The 17,510-nt window shown below is 48.1% G+C and overlaps 7 protein-coding genes across 7 annotated transcripts; 4 read left to right on the top strand and 3 right to left on the bottom strand.

Moving 5' to 3' along the window:
- The first annotated feature begins 608 nt into the window (after positions 1-608).
- Positions 609-3,243, top strand: LY89DRAFT_776768 (uncharacterized protein). Its single transcript, XM_018222076.1, has 5 exons — positions 609-745; positions 874-1,208; positions 1,264-1,828; positions 1,874-2,119; positions 2,168-3,243. The coding sequence occupies exons 1-5, from the start codon at positions 721-723 to the stop codon at positions 2,887-2,889; spliced, it is 1,893 nt and encodes a 630-aa protein (XP_018077290.1). The 5' UTR covers positions 609-720; the 3' UTR covers positions 2,890-3,243.
- On the bottom strand, positions 3,024-4,594 carry LY89DRAFT_634978 (NAD(P)-binding protein). Its single transcript, XM_018211416.1, has 2 exons — positions 4,110-4,594; positions 3,024-4,058 (listed from the first exon to the last, which is right to left on the bottom strand). Exons 1-2 carry the CDS (start codon positions 4,235-4,237, stop codon positions 3,236-3,238), a joined length of 951 nt encoding a protein of 316 aa, XP_018077289.1. The 5' UTR covers positions 4,238-4,594; the 3' UTR covers positions 3,024-3,235.
- Positions 4,595-6,718: 2,124 nt separating this feature from the next.
- On the top strand, positions 6,719-7,745 carry LY89DRAFT_161057 (uncharacterized protein). The gene has a single exon (XM_018205503.1). The coding sequence runs from the start codon at positions 6,928-6,930 to the stop codon at positions 7,537-7,539; it is 612 nt and encodes a 203-aa protein (XP_018077288.1). The 5' UTR covers positions 6,719-6,927; the 3' UTR covers positions 7,540-7,745.
- Positions 7,746-9,085: 1,340 nt separating this feature from the next.
- On the top strand, positions 9,086-9,805 carry LY89DRAFT_727721 (uncharacterized protein; the record flags this gene model as incomplete). Its single annotated transcript, XM_018219189.1, has 1 exon — positions 9,086-9,805. The coding sequence occupies one exon, from the start codon at positions 9,086-9,088 to the stop codon at positions 9,803-9,805; it is 720 nt and encodes a 239-aa protein (XP_018077287.1).
- Positions 9,806-10,336: 531 nt separating this feature from the next.
- LY89DRAFT_161032 (calcineurin-like phosphoesterase) lies at positions 10,337-12,336 on the bottom strand. The gene is made up of 4 exons (XM_018205502.1): positions 11,832-12,336; positions 11,330-11,780; positions 10,844-11,273; positions 10,337-10,794 (listed from the first exon to the last, which is right to left on the bottom strand). The coding sequence occupies exons 1-4, from the start codon at positions 11,983-11,985 to the stop codon at positions 10,603-10,605; spliced, it is 1,227 nt and encodes a 408-aa protein (XP_018077286.1). The 5' UTR covers positions 11,986-12,336; the 3' UTR covers positions 10,337-10,602.
- Positions 11,986-14,597, top strand: LY89DRAFT_161104 (uncharacterized protein). Its single transcript, XM_018205504.1, has 2 exons — positions 11,986-12,603; positions 12,655-14,597. The coding sequence occupies exons 1-2, from the start codon at positions 12,347-12,349 to the stop codon at positions 14,186-14,188; spliced, it is 1,791 nt and encodes a 596-aa protein (XP_018077285.1). The 5' UTR covers positions 11,986-12,346; the 3' UTR covers positions 14,189-14,597.
- Positions 14,598-15,042: 445 nt separating this feature from the next.
- LY89DRAFT_573636 (histone cluster 1, H3g protein) lies at positions 15,043-15,728 on the bottom strand (the record flags this gene model as incomplete). Its single annotated transcript, XM_018208693.1, has 4 exons — positions 15,043-15,114; positions 15,166-15,371; positions 15,421-15,523; positions 15,699-15,728. The coding sequence occupies 4 exons, from the start codon at positions 15,726-15,728 to the stop codon at positions 15,043-15,045; spliced, it is 411 nt and encodes a 136-aa protein (XP_018077284.1).
- Between the last annotated feature and the right edge of the window lie 1,782 nt (positions 15,729-17,510).

Raw genomic sequence — 17,510 nt, 5'->3', positions numbered from 1 at the left:
ATCTCCTTAAAATTGTCGCAAAGTTCCTCTAATATCCTAGGCTATGTGAAGAGAGACCTTGCCTGAAATAGTAGCTGCGAATCAATGAAAGGTATCAAGTGATTATACCGAGAAAAAGATTGTAGATGGGATGGCTTGTTGGAATTGACGAATATAATCACAACCACAAACATTGCCCCAGTCCGAAAGCGTATCTCGAGGTATACGTCGTTGCTCAAACAATACGAAATGTGACTAGAATAGAAATGGACGGAGAAAATCCATGCTAAGAGAATTTGAAGTAGTAACGCAATAGGCCCACCATGATGTACCTAGATTTAAACGCACCTTCCCAGACTAATATACATATGGAGGGCTTTGCAAAGAACAAGAAAACGAGAGCACTCTACTCACGCCAAACAACTCTTCAATTTTTGCTCGCATTGAATGCTGGGTGCGAAAGTGAAGTCTTTGAGAATTTTGTGATTCGTATTCTATTTTCTCTGAATCGTAAGTGTGTATCTACAGGAAATGAGACACGACGCTAAAAAGGGTTTCGATAGAGAGGGCTTTACGGTAGCCGAACTTTTCTACATTGTGCAGTCCAAAAAACCTCATCTCAAAGTAATAATTCAATGCACATGCTGCCCACTTCACACAGTACAGCTAGACGTATCGATAACACCACTGCTGTACCTATGTGTGTGCAATCACCTCTCAGGGCCAGACCACGATCTCAACATGTCTCGATCAAACAGCACAGCTGGTAAGTTATCGCATACCCAGTCCACCAAAAGCTTTTCAGGCACGGCAATTGAAACATCGCGGAGAGATCATATCTTCTACATTCTGCGCTTCCTAGATGAACAGCTTCTGACCATTGTAATCATGTAGACTACTCAATGAAGTACGAGTCGCCCTATGAGGTTGATAATCCCCAAAGTCTACCAAAACCTCGAAAACGCCGCAATTCGAACCAAGAATCTCCTGAAAAACGACAGAGAATCGACGATGATGATGGCAGACCTCTCGTTACGCCCGAATTTGCTGCGCTTGTCTCTCAGACTGCCATCTCTGTAGGAGGAAGTTCTGCGCAATTTCTTGCAGCGAACCACGGAACCAGGGCGGACATGGCGAATTTGGGACAAAATGGAGCCGTAGAAGATGCCGTGGCGTACGACCCCTATTACAACATGCGGATCTTAAGTCTACCCATATTGGAAAGTCTGGTAAGTTTTCGTTGAAACTAAACTGGGCACTGATGTTTGGCTCAACGATACATAGTCAGTACAAATTCTGTCCACCCTGACTGAAGGATCCTATTATACGACTGTGAACGGAATAGCAGACCAGACCTCTGAATTCTACCAAGCCCATGCGACTCTGGTGTCACTTTTTGACCAGACGAAGAAGATATATTCTACCGACGCAACATTTCTCTCCGCACAAAAGCTCGGCATCGCAGATCCCGAGCACAAAAATCTTATTCATATGACAAATGTAGCGACTTATGTTGCCTCTGTCTTTGGAGGGACTCTTGGGCTAGGTGATCTGGATGAAAACTTCCTAGAGACTTTTGCTCCAGAAGGAGCAGTCCTTGACGACGAACCCAGCAAGCTTCTCTTGAACTTAAAGACACAGATGTACTTATCTTCTGTCTCCCAGGAAGAACAAGAAGATGCAAAAGAAGATCTTCTAGAAAGATACTTGTCTCCGGGAGCGCTACGCACAACTTTAGCAGATCGACATCTGCACATTCCCCTAAGTGAGTCCGAGGTGCGATTTCTCGACGAATGCAAGGAGCGGGTAGACTACCTCACAAGGTCTGCAAATAATATTGAAACAACCCGTGAGTATACACCGATTACTCAACGACCTGGGCTAACAATCTCAGAACGGCTCATGACAGAATTTCCCTGGGAAGGCTTCTTAATACAACTTCGTGAATATATACACAAGGAGCCCCGCACCGAACCTTATGTCATACGTCATGCCCTGCCTAAGCCCTCTACGCCTTCTCAAACCCCAAATGGATATCAGGCCGATCAATCAGGAAATCATTTCATAACAGACGACTTCACGGCACAGATCAACAGTGCAGCACAGACAGCCCTCAGCCGTATTGGTGTGAACAACCAAGGTAAAGTCTTCTATCTTAAACATCGAATATACACTGATCTCGGCGCAGGGCCTCTTGATAATGGCCAAGCACAACCACAAAACAATGGTTATTCAGTCCATACTAATGCCCACACTCATCAGCCAGAGTCGACGAAAGCATTGTATGATAAAGCTCGCCAAGCAGCTGCTGCCAAGTCGAATCCAGGAAATGCTCGGATTCGGCCTGGGATGCCCAGTCAGCGACGACCTTGGAGTACTGCAGAGGAAAATGCATTGATGGCTGGCCTTGATCAAGTCAAAGGTCCACATTGGAGTCAGATTTTAGGTCTATATGGATCCGAGGGATCGATTAATAATGTTTTAAAAGACCGGAACCAGGTCCAGTTGAAAGACAAAGCAAGAAATATCAAGTTATTCTTCTTGAAGAGTGACTTCGAAGTACCATCGTACTTGCAGCAGGTCACGGGCGAACTGAAGACGCGGGCACCAACTCAGGCAGCTCGAAGAGAAGCAGAAGAGCGAGCCCGACTCGCTAGTGATGATGAGCGAGCTCGACTCGACGGCATTGGCATTTTGGCTGGTGGAATGCAGAATCAAGACAAGCCTGATAGTCAGACTTCCTCCCCGTCCCGGTCCATGTCACTACCAGAGGATGGACCCGAAGAGTTTCAGGTTGTCGAGCCAGAAAATGAACAATCCTCGATGCCAACATCTCAATTTGAACCGGACGAACAACTCCGCCAGGCTCTCCTGGGAGTAACGCAGACTATCCTCGCCGGAAGTTCATGATATTCGCAACGCCGATCAAGTCGTGTAATAGTGAAGTGTGATATGCACAGCTCGTTAGTTTTGGAACTGCAAAATGCACAACCAACTCATGGTCACGATTGGGTCACAAATATTTTGTATGCTATACCCCTTTTGCAAACTGGCATCTGGCTGGCTTGGTTGTAAAGAAAATCAAGAGTATCTGGAAGAAGTCCGTAACCGAGGACTACTTCAGGTATCTATCTAGCTTAACGTCCTTGGAATCAAGAGTCAACAAGCCCTTCTATATCTTCCATTCAATTGTGATTATGTGCTCAACCTTAAGAAACGATCACTGTCGTGGGGAGTAGTAGTCTGATTACATGTATCACATGAAATTCTTCTTGCTGAATTCCGCTTCCGTCCACTGCCACAACTTCTCAGCCATGTCGGGGTTGTTGGCGTGCTTGCTCGGTTTGCCAACTTTCCCCAAAGGTACGAAATACTCTCCCGACATATCTGCTTTCATGTCCTGGCTCGCGGCACAGAACACAGACGTGAAGGACCCCTTGTCAGCCGGGATGAACACCCCTAAGCAATTCAGAGTCGCGGCAACTGGTTTACTCAATGGGCCAGCAAATTGCGCGTTCTTAGAAAGGTCTGTGTATATGTGTCCTGGATGAACGGCGGCAGTCCATATCTGTCCCTCGGATTTCTTGGTGCCGTCCGGTCCATAGAATCGATTTAGCTCTTTGGCGTGCAAGACATTGGCTAGTTTTGATTGACCGTATCGAGACCAAACACCACCCCTTGTTTGGTTGGTATCTTCGAAATCAATGCCAGCCCTCGGCGCGAACGTAGCATGACCACCACTGGTGACATTGACGATACGTACGTCTCCTGGGGTTGAAACTTTGGCTGTTGCTAGCATGAGAGGGAGAAGATGATGGGTGAGGAGGAAATGAGCGAGGTAGTTGGTCTGCCATTGACTCTCGTATCCATCTTTGCTTGTTTCAAATGGAACGGCCATGATCCCTGCGTTGTTCACGAGTCCGTGGAGTCTGTTCTCTTTAGTCTTGAGCTCATTTGCAGCTGATACGACTGAAGTAAGATCCATGTGATCGAGGATCAAGAGTTGAACGTCGGCATGAGGAACAAGACCATGGATCGATGCAATGGCCGCGTTGCCTTTTGTTGAGGAGCGGCATCCCCTGTAGACAGTGTCAGTATCTTCTTCTGAAATGTGGATGGGCTTAATTCACATGTAAACTTTTGCATCCTTGCGTGCGAGGTGGAGGATTGTCTCGTAACCAATCCCTGCATTGCCACCCGTAACTAGATACACTTTTCCAGAAAGAGAGGAGAGAGAAGCAGGGTCAAAAGAAGGCATTGAGCAAGACAATTGAAGTACAATAGAGAGATGTTGCTTGGAATTGAGTCAAGTTTCAGATAATTCGATATTTGGTAGATTGGAAGAGGTAGCTGTACAATATCGCCATATAGCAAGCACTTGCTCCCCATATATATATACTTCAGCAGGACTCCTTTCATTATCGTCATGATATCTGCCTGCTCAAAATTGTTGTGCCGAATGCAGCATCATCTTGTATGAAGCGGCCGACGCGGGCTCATCAGTGTCCTCTGGAAGCCACATTGAGCTTCAAAGCCAATCGCGAGGCTGCTGGAGCGTACGCGGATGCCCGCGTGCGGCCGTGACGGCCGTGACAGAAAATAACGTCATGCTAAAAGTCCCTGGAGATGTAACACAGTAACGCAGGTCTAAGCCGGGCTTCATGACTGATAGAGAGGTCAGCTTGAGTCTCGTTGAAAGCTTTGGGGTTGTTTGTTCTTACAGTAAGATCGACTACAGAAGCAAGAGGGGAGAGGGGGGGGAACGTCGTAGAGCAGGATTTCTGGTTGTGATCTCAAAGTCCTACTCGTTGGTGGACTTTGGCATTGCGAATTTGCAAGAACAAGATTTGATAGCAGTTCAAGATTTGAAGTAACACGCGCTTTTTGTCTAGTTACCCAGCATTATGTATAGAAGAGGTCCTTCATAAAGTTTTCTAATCCAGAAATTACCGCTCTGTCTTATCGTGGACTGTGACATGAAATTATTGGACGGGCCGCTGAGTAAGAACGAAGGCTTTCAAGCCTGGAAATTAAGGATAAAAGAGAACCCGTGACTAGGTAATTTTGTTTGTCTCAGTGGAACAAATTTTTTAGCGCCCACTAGCGCAATTCTGGAAAATTCTCGAGTATAATTACTTCGTTCCCCCCCTCTGCCATCTTGCTTTTGTAGTCGATCTTACTGTAAGAACAAACAACCCCAAAGCTTTCAACGAGACTCAAGCTGACCTCTCTATCAGTCATGGAATCATCTATTTAGTAAACATCCTCTTCTGTGTTCTCTTCACGAGCCACAGACTCTACTCCCGACGATGATTTGTCCTCGCCGTTCAAGAGTGAAGCCTTTTACTTCCGAACTGTCCGCAAGGATGGCGGCGCATGGCAACATGCGCTGTATAGGAAGTGGTGATGATCTCGGCCCCTTTCGCATCGGCTTCGGCCTTGCGAACTGGGCGAATGGTGACGGAAGTCTGAGGGACTCTTTTTTCATTGTGCTCTTTGCTTAGCCAAGGACGCGAAGAAGAAATCGAACAAATATACAGAGGTCTGCGACAAATGCGCGGCGCAGCGCAACTAATTCCTCTACGACAATTGCGCAACAGCTTCACATAAGATTGAAGTCGAGCTCCAAACTACGAACCACCGAGCGCAACGCGCTCGCGTTGCGCTCGATACAACCAGAGTCCGGGACGTGCAGGAGGATGAATCTCAATCACATTCGAGATTTTGCAATACAGCTTCGAGATCCCTCCATGAACGGATACACAAAACGGTTTGCCTGTGTCGAAGTCGCATAACGTCGAAGATTTTGGCCCTGTCAAAGCTGCAATCTCTGCGAAAGGTCAAAATCACACTCCTATCTGACAGATACATATCTAGCAAGTCGAACAACACCGCTGGGGCATCTGGCATATACACGCTCTCCCGAGAAACAAAACCTATACCTATTCTCCAGCGCGGGAGTTGCCCAGGTTGCCTCGGGTCCTTTTGGGTCGATTGAGAGAATCCCGGTCTGAGTGCAATTTTTTCAATTATCCACAACCCCAGCCACATCGATATTTCAACGCCACACATATGAGAGAAGTAGGCAATGCGCCATCGCCATCGCTGCTCGAGGTAAATCATCTCACATAATCTCCAACATCGATCAGTCAAGCATTGCTCTGTTACTCAAAGTAGGTTGTGGTGGTTCAGCTCTGCTGTGGCTGTGCATGAACTTTCGGGGGCGAGAGGGTCAAATGATTCTCCGACTCAAACCCCATGACCGGCAACACGATGCCACACTATCAGCATTGCCTCGAGGTTGACTCTTTCTGTTCATTTTCTATTTTTCAACATTGTTAAGGATATGGTGTGCACGGTTGCTATCGTTTACCCCGCCAAGTCTTCTTGCAGGTCTGAAGCGCGGTGCAGTGGTGTTCTAGGATTCGATCCATGGACAGCTGAAGCAGTAAGCACTCTATCCATAATTGTCGACTTGATCTGCAAAGGAAGTTATGCTAGGAATCTGTTCCTGACTAGGCATGAATGACAACTTCCTGGATGGGTTTGTGTCTCTTACCTGTCCCACATACACTTTCTCTCACTTCTCCATGCTTCCATGTGGTTCACCTGATTTCGGTCTTGTGTAGGGCTGAATTGCTGGAGAGATAGCCTTGTCCTTTGTTCACCGAGCGTGGCCGTACGTAGACCTTAGATCATGTGCAACGAGGCTCTCTTGAAAGGGCAAACGGCTCAGGCACCTATATAGTTTAAAAGACTCTTCCTATTCATCAGTGTCCTGCGTCGTATCCAATCTTATTGCAGAAGGACGTACTTGCATATCCGTCGCTCCAATCAGGAACATAAACCCCGATTCTCGATCAGCACCCAAAGGGACCCGAATACTCTATGGTCTTCTAATTCGAACATCAAGAAAGACGATATCATAGGGGGAACACAACCAGTCGGATGTCCAGGACATATATAGAGCGCGACAGTCGCGGACGAGAGCGTCTAGTATTATCGCGCACTGGATCATATCGCAGATCTTCATCACAAGGCCGCATTCCTCTTCGGGATCTTCTCGATGAAGCTGAAGTGCGAGAAGAAGCACTTACTGCCGAAGTGAGGTCTCTACAACTTCAATTAAGTGAGTCTAAACGGTCAGAATGGCACCTCCAAAATCTACGAATCGAGCACCAAAAGGTCGTCAACGAACATTATGGCTGCCGGCATATGCAGGCACAACTCGAAGCTCAAGGCAGGGAAGTTAGGAAAGTGGAGGCTTTGCTTGCTCAAGAAGAGGATCGAAACGACAAGTTGATGAACAAGAACGAGAGATTGGAGGAGAAAATTAGACTGATGAAGCGAGGAAGTCGAGAAGGCGAGGGACTTCGAGAGGGTTATGAGCAGAAAGTCTTAGAGGTGGAAGTCTTGCGGCAGAGACTGGTTGAGAGAGACGTTGAAATCAGAGACGCCGCAGTCCGACTTAGACTTGCAGAGACTCGACTCGTGGACAAAAACGAAACAATCATATATCTCAAGGACTACCTCAGAAGCAAGGGGTTTCGCGTCGATTGAGGAGTTAGGCTTCAAGAAGGCAGCTTCCATTGTTTCCAACAAAGCGGACGAACGAACAATCTACCTTCGCCGAACAAGAACACATCAACCAAGGCTATCGTCGACGATCTAAAAGATAAATTCTTCTTTATGAAGTAATTGTCAGATTCGCCGCTCTAGCGAAGCACTCTCGGTCTTCCAATGGGAATCAGCAGCTTCGCATTCGCTGAGAGAGAGCCTCAAGATGATCGAGTACATCCACCAGATCTGAGTGAGTTGCTTATTCATTCATCCCCGGTTGCTTGTGCTGACAGTCTTGGCTGCAGGATTGACAGGTGCAGATGTCCAGACACACGCAGCTGTCACTCGGGCATGCTAAGATACCTTTTGACTTGGATCACATTGATGTTGATACAAAGCGAGATCCTCCTGGACGCATTTGATCAGGATTTCGGAGGGTTTCCAGACAATGGACTTCCAAGCAATTCATGCTTGTTGTGGGATTGAGCTCGCAGGAAGTAGGTCGGCGTGGAGAACAGCAAAGGCAACTCTGTTCGCAGCGGCCGCCAGAAGGACCACCCATTCAATATACCTACCTACAGAGAAGATCGCTCCAGGCTTCAATCACCTCGAGAGGGACTTCCACCCACACGACCACTCTCCCGGGAATAGTGTGACTGGTGCTTGACGTGATAAACAAAGTATGCAAGTATGTACTGTATGCAAGTACAGTATGCGACTCATCGCCAAATCATCAGATGATCAGGAAACCTGTGATCGTGATGGATGCATAACATGATTGTGTGATTGTGCTGCATTCCACGTGCGGAGTCATACTCGTAACGCGAACAACACACACTGACAGTGCCGGAGCCTATGTCGCAGCCTACAGAAGAGCCTCCTCCTCCGGTGTCTAGATCTGGCTGGGAAGGATGCCTACCCAGTATATCAATTGGCGTGTCTGACCCCTGGCACTTTTTCGCTCACCAGGCTCCTAGTGCAGGCAGCCGGGCGGGCAGTGCATTTCGATTCTCTTCCTCCAACCCTCGATTCTCCCCTCCTCTCCCATGATAGGTCGTCTTTTGCCCTTTTGCTCTCCGTGCAGCCATTTGGTGTGCCAGAGCCTCCAGTGATGAGTCTTCTCACGCTCCTTCTGGTTCGTTCCTTTGGCCTTAGGAATGTGGGACCACGGAACACTTGGCGGGCGGGCGTTCTGCTTCGAACTACTCGGTGTCCAAAGGCGTGCCGGCTCCCTCATGCCAAAATCGCATCTTGTCAAAACCGATATGTACTGTAGGTAGGCAGCAGTTCGAGTAGCTTCTCTTTCCGTGTTTCTCAAGTGTCATTCATAATCTCAAAAGTGCAACTGCTTCATCCTTTATATCCTCCACTCCCTCCAAACTTCCAGCTCAGCCTTGCATTATCACTCACTGTTGAGACCTGATCCATTCTACCTGATCGCCAGCCCGCCTTACATTTTTGTATCCATCGATTGGTACTTTCGGCCAGCTCACTGCAAGTTGGGCAGCATATCCCAGCCTGATCGCTTGTCACAGATCCTATCACAATGTCTTCCAAACGTGTACACTACGAGCGTGGCACTAAAGGAGGATCCCACAGCCAAAGAAGCAGCAGAGACTCTGGAATTGGGTCCGCAAGTGATCGTGCTAGTTTAGGGACTGGAGTTGATGACACCGCCTTCAGTTACCAAGAAACCCAGAACCAGAGGCGGAACATTGACGCCCTCCAAGAAGCATTGGACGCGGCATATGCAACCATCAAACAACTTGAGTCAAGCAACAAAAAGCTAAGCGACTCACTCGCTGATAGCAACAAAGAGAATCGCCAATTGAAGAAAGAAAAGGGCGGCCTTCTCGACAAGGTGGAAGAGCTATTGGTGGATCTCAAGGAAGAGCGAAAAGCCAATGACAGATTAAGAAGAGAAACATCACCACGAAGCGGGACAAGGACAACACCGCCACGAGTTGAAGCTCCTCGGCATCGCTCTGATACTTCATCAAGTGGTCGAAGAGCTTCAGTTGTATACGACATGCCGCCGCTAGCACCTCAACCTCCACCAAATCCTTTCGCTCCACTCAACACACGCTTACCTCCTGTGACATTCACACAGTCGCCGTCGGTCACTTATGCCCCCACAACCATGTCCTACACTGCTCCTGTCTACGCTCCTATCTCGCCACCCTCTGTACGGAGTCATTATTCGAGCTCATCGAGCTCATCATCACATACCAAGAACGATGGGAAATATCATCTACAACCCCTTTGATATCAGACACTCAATATGGTACGGAAATGCTGTGCGAAAAGCATAGCTAGGCAGTGAGATCACAGATCCTGCACTAAGCATAGTCCTCTTCTCCCCCTTCAGCTCTAGAAAATCTAGAAGCTCTATCCCGTCGAAAAATCTCGCCGATCTAGCCAGAAGACTGGTACTTTAAGACGCCACTATATTGCATCGGGATCATGGCAGTCACCAACATCGCAAGTCTCTGTGGAAATAAGACTTGCGACAAAATCTGGAGTTTGGGTGTCGGAATGGATGAGGGACTAGGTTCAACGACTGTTTTGTACAATGAATGTATTCGGGAAGGACTTCTCGCGGCGTTGTTTGGACTTTTGATAAGCGTATTGTATTGGTCTTGGTAGCGGTCTCATGGAGACACAGGGCCAGGTATTTTGGCTACAATTCAAATGAATCTCATGTATTCTTAGTTATCGGCCACGTTGTAATCCCTAGGAGTTTTATAATAACAATTATCTGATAAATTCAGACATCCGCTTCCACATCTTCAATATGCACCACAAAGTGATCCAGCATTACCAACAGAGGGAAATATTGATAGACATGATTAAAACGTACACACAAAATACCTCTTTCAATATTCCATCGTTCATGTGTTTCATTTCTCATCATTTTATACAGTGAAACCAAGTATCTAAAAAAGCACCTCCATCCTGATAAGTGCCCTGTGTTATACACGGTATTTGAGCATTCATGGTAACGCCCCCAGATGCAGAATCCACCCAACGCCATATTCATCGTGTCGCAATCACATGTCCTAATTACAAGAAGTATTCGCCTGCGCCACGACGCCCAGCTGGAACTGCTCTCTGATCCTCGGGAACTGCGGAGAAGATGCTGAATTTAGGGTTCAGATCCTCACCAACATTCATGATGGAAGCAACATTGCCACAGCGATAACAGTAGTTGGGTGCTGACCAGACAGTTACCACGGACTTGTTGGAAAAGTGATACTAAAGCCAGTTAGCAATAAACTCCCTGGAGGCAGGCAAATGAACTTACTTTATAGCCCTCATTTACTAGTTGATGAGCACGAGCAATGAGTTTCAGACCATTGACATGATTGAACTCTGTAGCAACTTTGTCACCGAAAAGCCAGCCAGCACCACGTGGAGAAACAGCCCAGGTTTCAACATCTTCAGGGTCACTCCAAACTAAATCACAGAAGGCTCCTTCGTGTGGAATTTCCTGTGCACGTGCTACAACACGAATCTGGTCGACTGTACGAATTTCCGGACTTAAGCCACCATGAACACAGAGAACCTCGCCGTCAACAATCGCGGCCAGGACGAGGAAATCGAAGACTTGGCAGCATGACTTCCAAACAGAGGCATTGCCGTACTTCTGTTGACATTCTTCGTAGAAACCATAGACTTGAGTAATTTGGCGCGACTCATGGTTACCTCGAACAAGTGTGATTTTATCCGGGTACCTGAATATATTGTCAGTCTTAACTCCTGCTTTTGCGCGACCAATATCAGCACTCACATTGCCTTCAAGCACATCAACAACGTGAAAGTTTCAAGACTGAAATAACCACGATCGACAAAGTCGCCAAGGAAGATGAAGTTCTGGTTTCCACTGCCAGATATCTCATTAACACCGATAGCGGAGTCTCCTCCAGCGCTCCCGCCACGGCTTGATGCACCAGCTGTGCGAGGTCGACCTCGTTCTTCCTCCTCGTCGTCATCCTCGCCACTCGCACTCTCGATACCGCTGTCAGAGCTGCGGATCTTTTTCTTAAGCTTAGGGTTGGTAATTTCGGTTGGGGGCTCGATGTCATCAGAGCTGATGATGGTAGTCTGCGTTGTAGGCTTTTGAACGTTCGTCTCGCCGGGCATGCCACCTGCGATGCGGAAGAGCTCCAGCAGATCGTAAAATTGGCCGTGTATATCGCCACATATCGTAACTGGCGTGGAGACTGGTTGAATGTTGGATTCTGCGAACTCTGATTAACTTTTTGGTTGACAATAACTGCCGAACCGCATACCCTCCATAAGACACTCCTTCACCATCTCGCAGAGTTGCTTCATAATAGCTTCAGGAAGATAGTGACATTGCTTTGCCTCCTCGAGCCACTCCTCGAGACCAGCATTCTTGCTAAGCTTGGCTGGGCCAGGCTTGGGAACATTGGGAGCAGGCATCTTTCTCGGGGGAAGTGGTAGTGGTCGTGATAAGATGTTATCGAGGTCGAGCTGTCGGATAAATAATGAATGTCTTCAAGATCTTCACTCTTGCTACTTCGCTGTTTGAGATGTCGCTATTGAGAACTGGATCCTCGGTCTGATCGAATTCCACTGGAGTTTCCAGTTCTCCATCCTCGATTCACTGGCTCGTCTAATGAGCGACGGAAAATCGTTATCCCGCAAGTTCCGAGGTGTGGATGCTGCGATAACCTCGCGGGGTTAGCAAACAATGAAGTCCAAACCAAGACAGATTACCTGCATCACTGTCGCAACCACTCTCAAAGGCCTCACGGTTCTATCCGATTAATCATTCAGCACTATGGGAACGTCAGGGATGGAGAACGGCAGCCGTGCTCAAACAAATGGAGTTCTCGCCGTTACAGCTTCCCAGACATCTGGTACTTCTTCTCGATCAGCTGGAGTCAAATCGTCAAACCCGAAACTAAAAGTTATCATTCGAAGACTGGCTCCTAGCCTTACGGAAACAGAATTCACAACGATTCTCGGGGAACAATGGAGACCTGGCAAGGGTCAGATTGATTGGTTTCTCTATAAGCCTGGCAAAGATTCCAAAGAGTATGGGGCAAACCCCAAATCTTCGTTGCGCAGCTGCTGAAAATCTGCCAGTCCATCTAAACCTTCTAGACCCTCGAGGGCGTATATGCACCTGACCAACGAAGGATATCTCCACGCCCTATATGAAACTGTTCAAGAAGCAGTCTTCGAAGATGCCCACACGACGTTCACCAGTCCCTGCCTGATTGGCCCTCCCAGTGTCGAGTTTGCTCCTTATGGCCGAACACCTGGAGGTCGAAGGCGTATTGATGCCCGAGCAGGTACCATTGACCAAGATCCAGAGTTCATGGCCTTCCTCGAAGGACTAGCTAATCCTACCTCAACGAAGGAAGTCAGCGCAGACGCATTGACGGACAACACCTCAGGCAAGCAAGATAAAGTCACGACAACTCCACTTGTACAGTTTCTGAAGGACAAGAAGGCGAACAAGAACAAGGATGCAGCAGTGAAGCTCGCCAAGAAACAAGAAACTCAACTCAAGAACAAGTCTTCCAAGGATTCTCCGTCGTCATCAGTAGAAGACGGTAAAAAGAAAAGCAAAGATGTCAAGGTGGACAAATCTCTGGAGAAGGCAGCGAAGGAGGCAGTGAGAATCCTCAACAGAGAAGCTGCTGCGAAGTCGGGTGTCTCTGAGTTGACTCAATCCTCGGAAGCCACCACTTCACAAGCATCAACACCGCCAAAATTAGATGTCACCAAGGTCCCTGGCCGGCAAAGATCGGCAGTCGTTGCAGCCCATATTCGTATGTTACAGCGTGATCTTGGATTGACTCCCGCTCAGGCCCATCGACAAGTGAGGCGTGATACTGCAGATGCTCAAAAGGCCGAGAGAGCTGCTGCTGCAGCCGAGAAAGCAGCAAGTGAGACGAAGGAATCCTCAGCGTCGCAACCGCAAGCAATGGCAAGTTCTTCGAGACCGCCATCTACTCAGTCCAGAAAAGTTCGGGGCAAGGCAATTGCAACTACCGAACCACAATTGAACAAATCCTCCACTACTTCGTCCGCAGCTCCTCCTGCCCCGGTCGTTCTTTTGAGGAAGCCTGATACTCAACAATCCTCTCAAGTAACGCTACCATCTACGCATCCACCCAAACCAACCCCATCTGTACCAGCGTCGGTCGCCCGCAAGTCACAGACTGCTGTTGCTGTCCCGTCATCAGGCGCCACACAAGCATTTGTCAAGCATGCCAATCCTTCCCAGGGTGTAACTGAAGCACTCCTCAAGGAGGCTATGGAGAAGTATGGAGGTGTTTCCATGGTAGAGATTGATAAGCGGAAGGGTTTTGCCTACGTTGATTTCGTCGACACAGATGGTCTTAAGAACGCAATGGCAGCAAATCCCATCTCGGTAGCTCAAGGAACGGTCCAAGTCATGCAGCGAAAGGGGACCGCCCTGCCGCCAGAGAAGAAGCCACCTCACCAAGCTCCACAAGCCCTTTCTAGAGGTGGTTCTCGAGGTGGCAGGGGCGGGACTATCAGACGTGGTGGTAGAGGGGGTCTAGGTGGTCGAGGTGGAGGAAGTGCAGCCAATACTTCGGAAACCAAAGCCCCATCTGCTGCACCCACCGGACCGGCTGTTAAGTGAGCACGGGAGAAGACCTTGGAGAGTGTATCATAGCATCGTCCAACATAATATAATGCCTCTCGGTCCTCGAACTATCACAATCTGTGATATAGATTTTGCAACGCATCGAAGGAGGAGAACGACGCTTTCTGACCATCGTGGTTTATATGTGGCGAAAGCGTGATCACCAGATCACGAACTATTGCAGAGGAAGGGCGTTTGAGGCAGAGGGGACGATCTGTCGAGGATTGTCGAGAACAGCATGGGCATATCAGCTCCTTGTCGGAACTATAGCATGGTAGTCAAGTACTCGCAAGACGTTTGGCACAAATAGACACTGAAAACATGAATTTCACGAGAAATTGCAATCATACCAGTTCCACGATCACGACGTTTCTCACTCCTCTGTAAATTGAAAGACGTTGAGCACGAGTTTTTGACGTGTCACTGATGCAAACATTGGATGGAAACGGCTCAAGTCACCTGGGACGATGGTCGCAGCCATTCGTTATTGCAGACTAACAGGAGGCTCATGATTGCGGGCGATTCCCTGGGCAGGGAGCTACTTGAAGATATCTCATGTCATGGATGGACTTCGGGCTGCAGCAATATTTTAGCGGTTCAATCACAAGGGCATTGCAGAAAATGGTTCAGGTGTTCGAAGTTTCATGATTCATCGATTGCTCAGCGCCCGACGCTGGCGAATAATATACACCCAAAGCATGTTCCGTAAAAGCAAGGTAGAACTCCGTCCCATAACCGTGTCAAAGCCCATCCCATCCCATTAATTCTCCTCCAAATTCCCTCCGTCTATCAGCACCCCATAGTGAAATGCATCAATGTTGATGGAAAATGATGGCGAACTCCCGAAACCACTAAGATCGCTCTCCTCTCAGTCTGCGGGCGAGTTGGATGTCCTTGGATTGAATGGTGACACGCTTGGCATGCTAGATTGTTGTTAGTAATCAGAAAGTTGGGCTGCGTCGGGGGTGACTTACGATAGCGCACAAGTTGGTGTCCTCGAACAAGCTGACCAAGTAGGCCTCGACAGACTCTTGAAGAGCACCGATGGCGGAAGATTGGAAACGAAGGTCAGACTTGAAGTCCTGGGCAATCTCACGAACCAGACGTTGGAAGGGGAGCTTTCGGATGAGGAGCTCAGTCGACTTTTGGTAACGACGGATCTCACGGAGAGCGACAGTTCCTGTGAAAATGTTAGAGGCGTCGATGAAGGCGAGATAGATGAATCTTACCTGGCTTATATCTGTGGGGCTTCTTGACACCACCGGTAGAAGGGGCGGACTTGCGAGCAGCCTTGGAAGCAAGTTGCTTACGAGGAGCCTTTCCTCCAGTGGACTTTGGAAGATGTCAGTAAAGATCAAAGATGAACGCGTCGCAAAGGTATGCGCGTCGCGTTGTTGTGGTGGGGAAGATTGAGGCTGAAGATCAAATCACTTTTGCGGTCGCAATCTGGCAAAAGCCAAATCGCGACGACAAGGCGATCGCGATCGAAAAGAGGGAAGTATCTTACCTTACGGGCGGTTTGCTTGGTACGGGCCATTGTGAATGAAGTCGATGATGGATTTGATGAAGGTTGTTGAAGTAATTGTTGGAAGTCGAGTTGTCGAGAAGATGTTGTTGATGAGTGGATGAGGAAGGAAGATGGAGAGGTGGGAGGGGCGATAATATAGCAGCAGCGGCTTCTCGCTTAGTTGGTTGATTGCAAGTTTAGCGTGGTCTTGTTCTTTGAGTTTTGAATCCGGAAGGCGCGCCAAATCCCAACTTGGAACCTGCAAAAAAAGCGACTACTTTCAAGGGTATGAACTCCGCAACTTTTACCAGCCAATCAGAAATCGGGTTTTCTTTTTCTATCCGTGAATGAACGCAACACCAGAATCTTGTGGCAAACTCTTCCATTCTGGTGGTGCCTGCCTACGTATGACTCATTGGAATTCGTTAATGGTGAATGTTCTTTTGAACCTGAGAATGTGAATGTGAATGTGAATGTGCATGCAATCGCAATTGTAGATTCAACCTAATAATAATTCTGCTGTGATGACTCAAGAAACTTCCATTTGCTGTTCAATTCACTGTGTTCCGCGCCCATTCTGTTCTATCGCTCCATTTTCATTTTCATTTTCCATTTTCCTCTGCTGCAACAGCAGCAGGGTGCGGCCAATCAGCACAGCGCCATGGAACTTTGTTGATGGCACCTCTTTCGGGTTAGCGCCAACTGGCTTTGTGATTGCCGAACGCGCCTCAATTCTCGCGACCTTGATATAACTTCCCCTCCTCCAACTCTTCTACCACTTTATCAGTCATCCATCAACTCGACAACATCTTTTCGTCAAGACTCCGGTCCATCAATACAACAACTTCAATCACTTCCCAACCAATAAATCTTTCATCATGACTGGACGTGAGTACTTCTTCCTCATCCTCAACCTTCCCCACACTCGTCTTCTCGACGCGTCTTCAGCAACGACAAACACAACAACGTTTGGAGGAAGTTCGTACTGACGCGTTTCACAGGCGGAAAAGGTGGCAAGGGCCTCGGAAAGGGTGGAGCCAAGCGACACAGAAAGATTCTTCGTGACAACATCCAAGGTATCACAAAGCCAGCCATCCGTCGTCTTGCGCGTCGTGGGTAAGCATCTTCTGTTCCGCACTTGAAGCTGGGACCAGCACTAACAAGAGCACAGTGGTGTCAAGCGTATCTCAGCTATGATCTACGAAGAGACCCGAGGTGTTCTCAAGACCTTCTTGGAGGGAGTTGTAAGTCACCAGAACCATGTCCCGCCATCAAACGATACTAACTTTCATGCAGATCAGAGATGCTGTTACCTACACTGAGCACGCCAAGCGAAAGACTGTCACATCTCTCGACGTTGTCTACGCTCTCAAGCGCCAAGGTCGCACCCTGTACGGTTTCGGAGGTTAGACGTGGATTTGGGATCATGGTGCAACGTTTTCACGAATTTCTTCCTTGGCTGATGAGGCTGGAAGATGGGGTTCGCAATGGGATATGGTTTTGCTTTTCGGTGTTTATTGTATCATAAGGATATGGGGACTTCACAGCATGGTTGATACTCCATGAGATAATCAATCCAATCACATCACAGCCAATGCTTTTTTGAAACTTCGAGTGAAATGCTATGATTTAAGACTATCTTTGCTTCGGGAGTGGTTTATGTTCAAACTTCCCCGGTGTTCTAGCGGGTGCCGTCGCTGTGACAGACCAGATCAGGTTGAGATGCAAGAGGTGATCCATTCTTAGAATACTAAGGTGAAGAGCTGAGGACAGCTCTCAGGAGTGCTTATATACAGGATTCTGCCAGGCGGT

This window comes from Mollisia scopiformis (genome assembly GCF_001500285.1).
Source record: "Mollisia scopiformis unplaced genomic scaffold LY89scaffold_2, whole genome shotgun sequence".
In the NCBI taxonomy this organism is placed as follows: domain Eukaryota; kingdom Fungi; phylum Ascomycota; class Leotiomycetes; order Helotiales; family Mollisiaceae; genus Mollisia; species Mollisia scopiformis.
The sequence above is the reverse complement of the archived record's forward strand: the minus strand, read 5'-3'. Positions and strand labels throughout refer to the sequence as shown.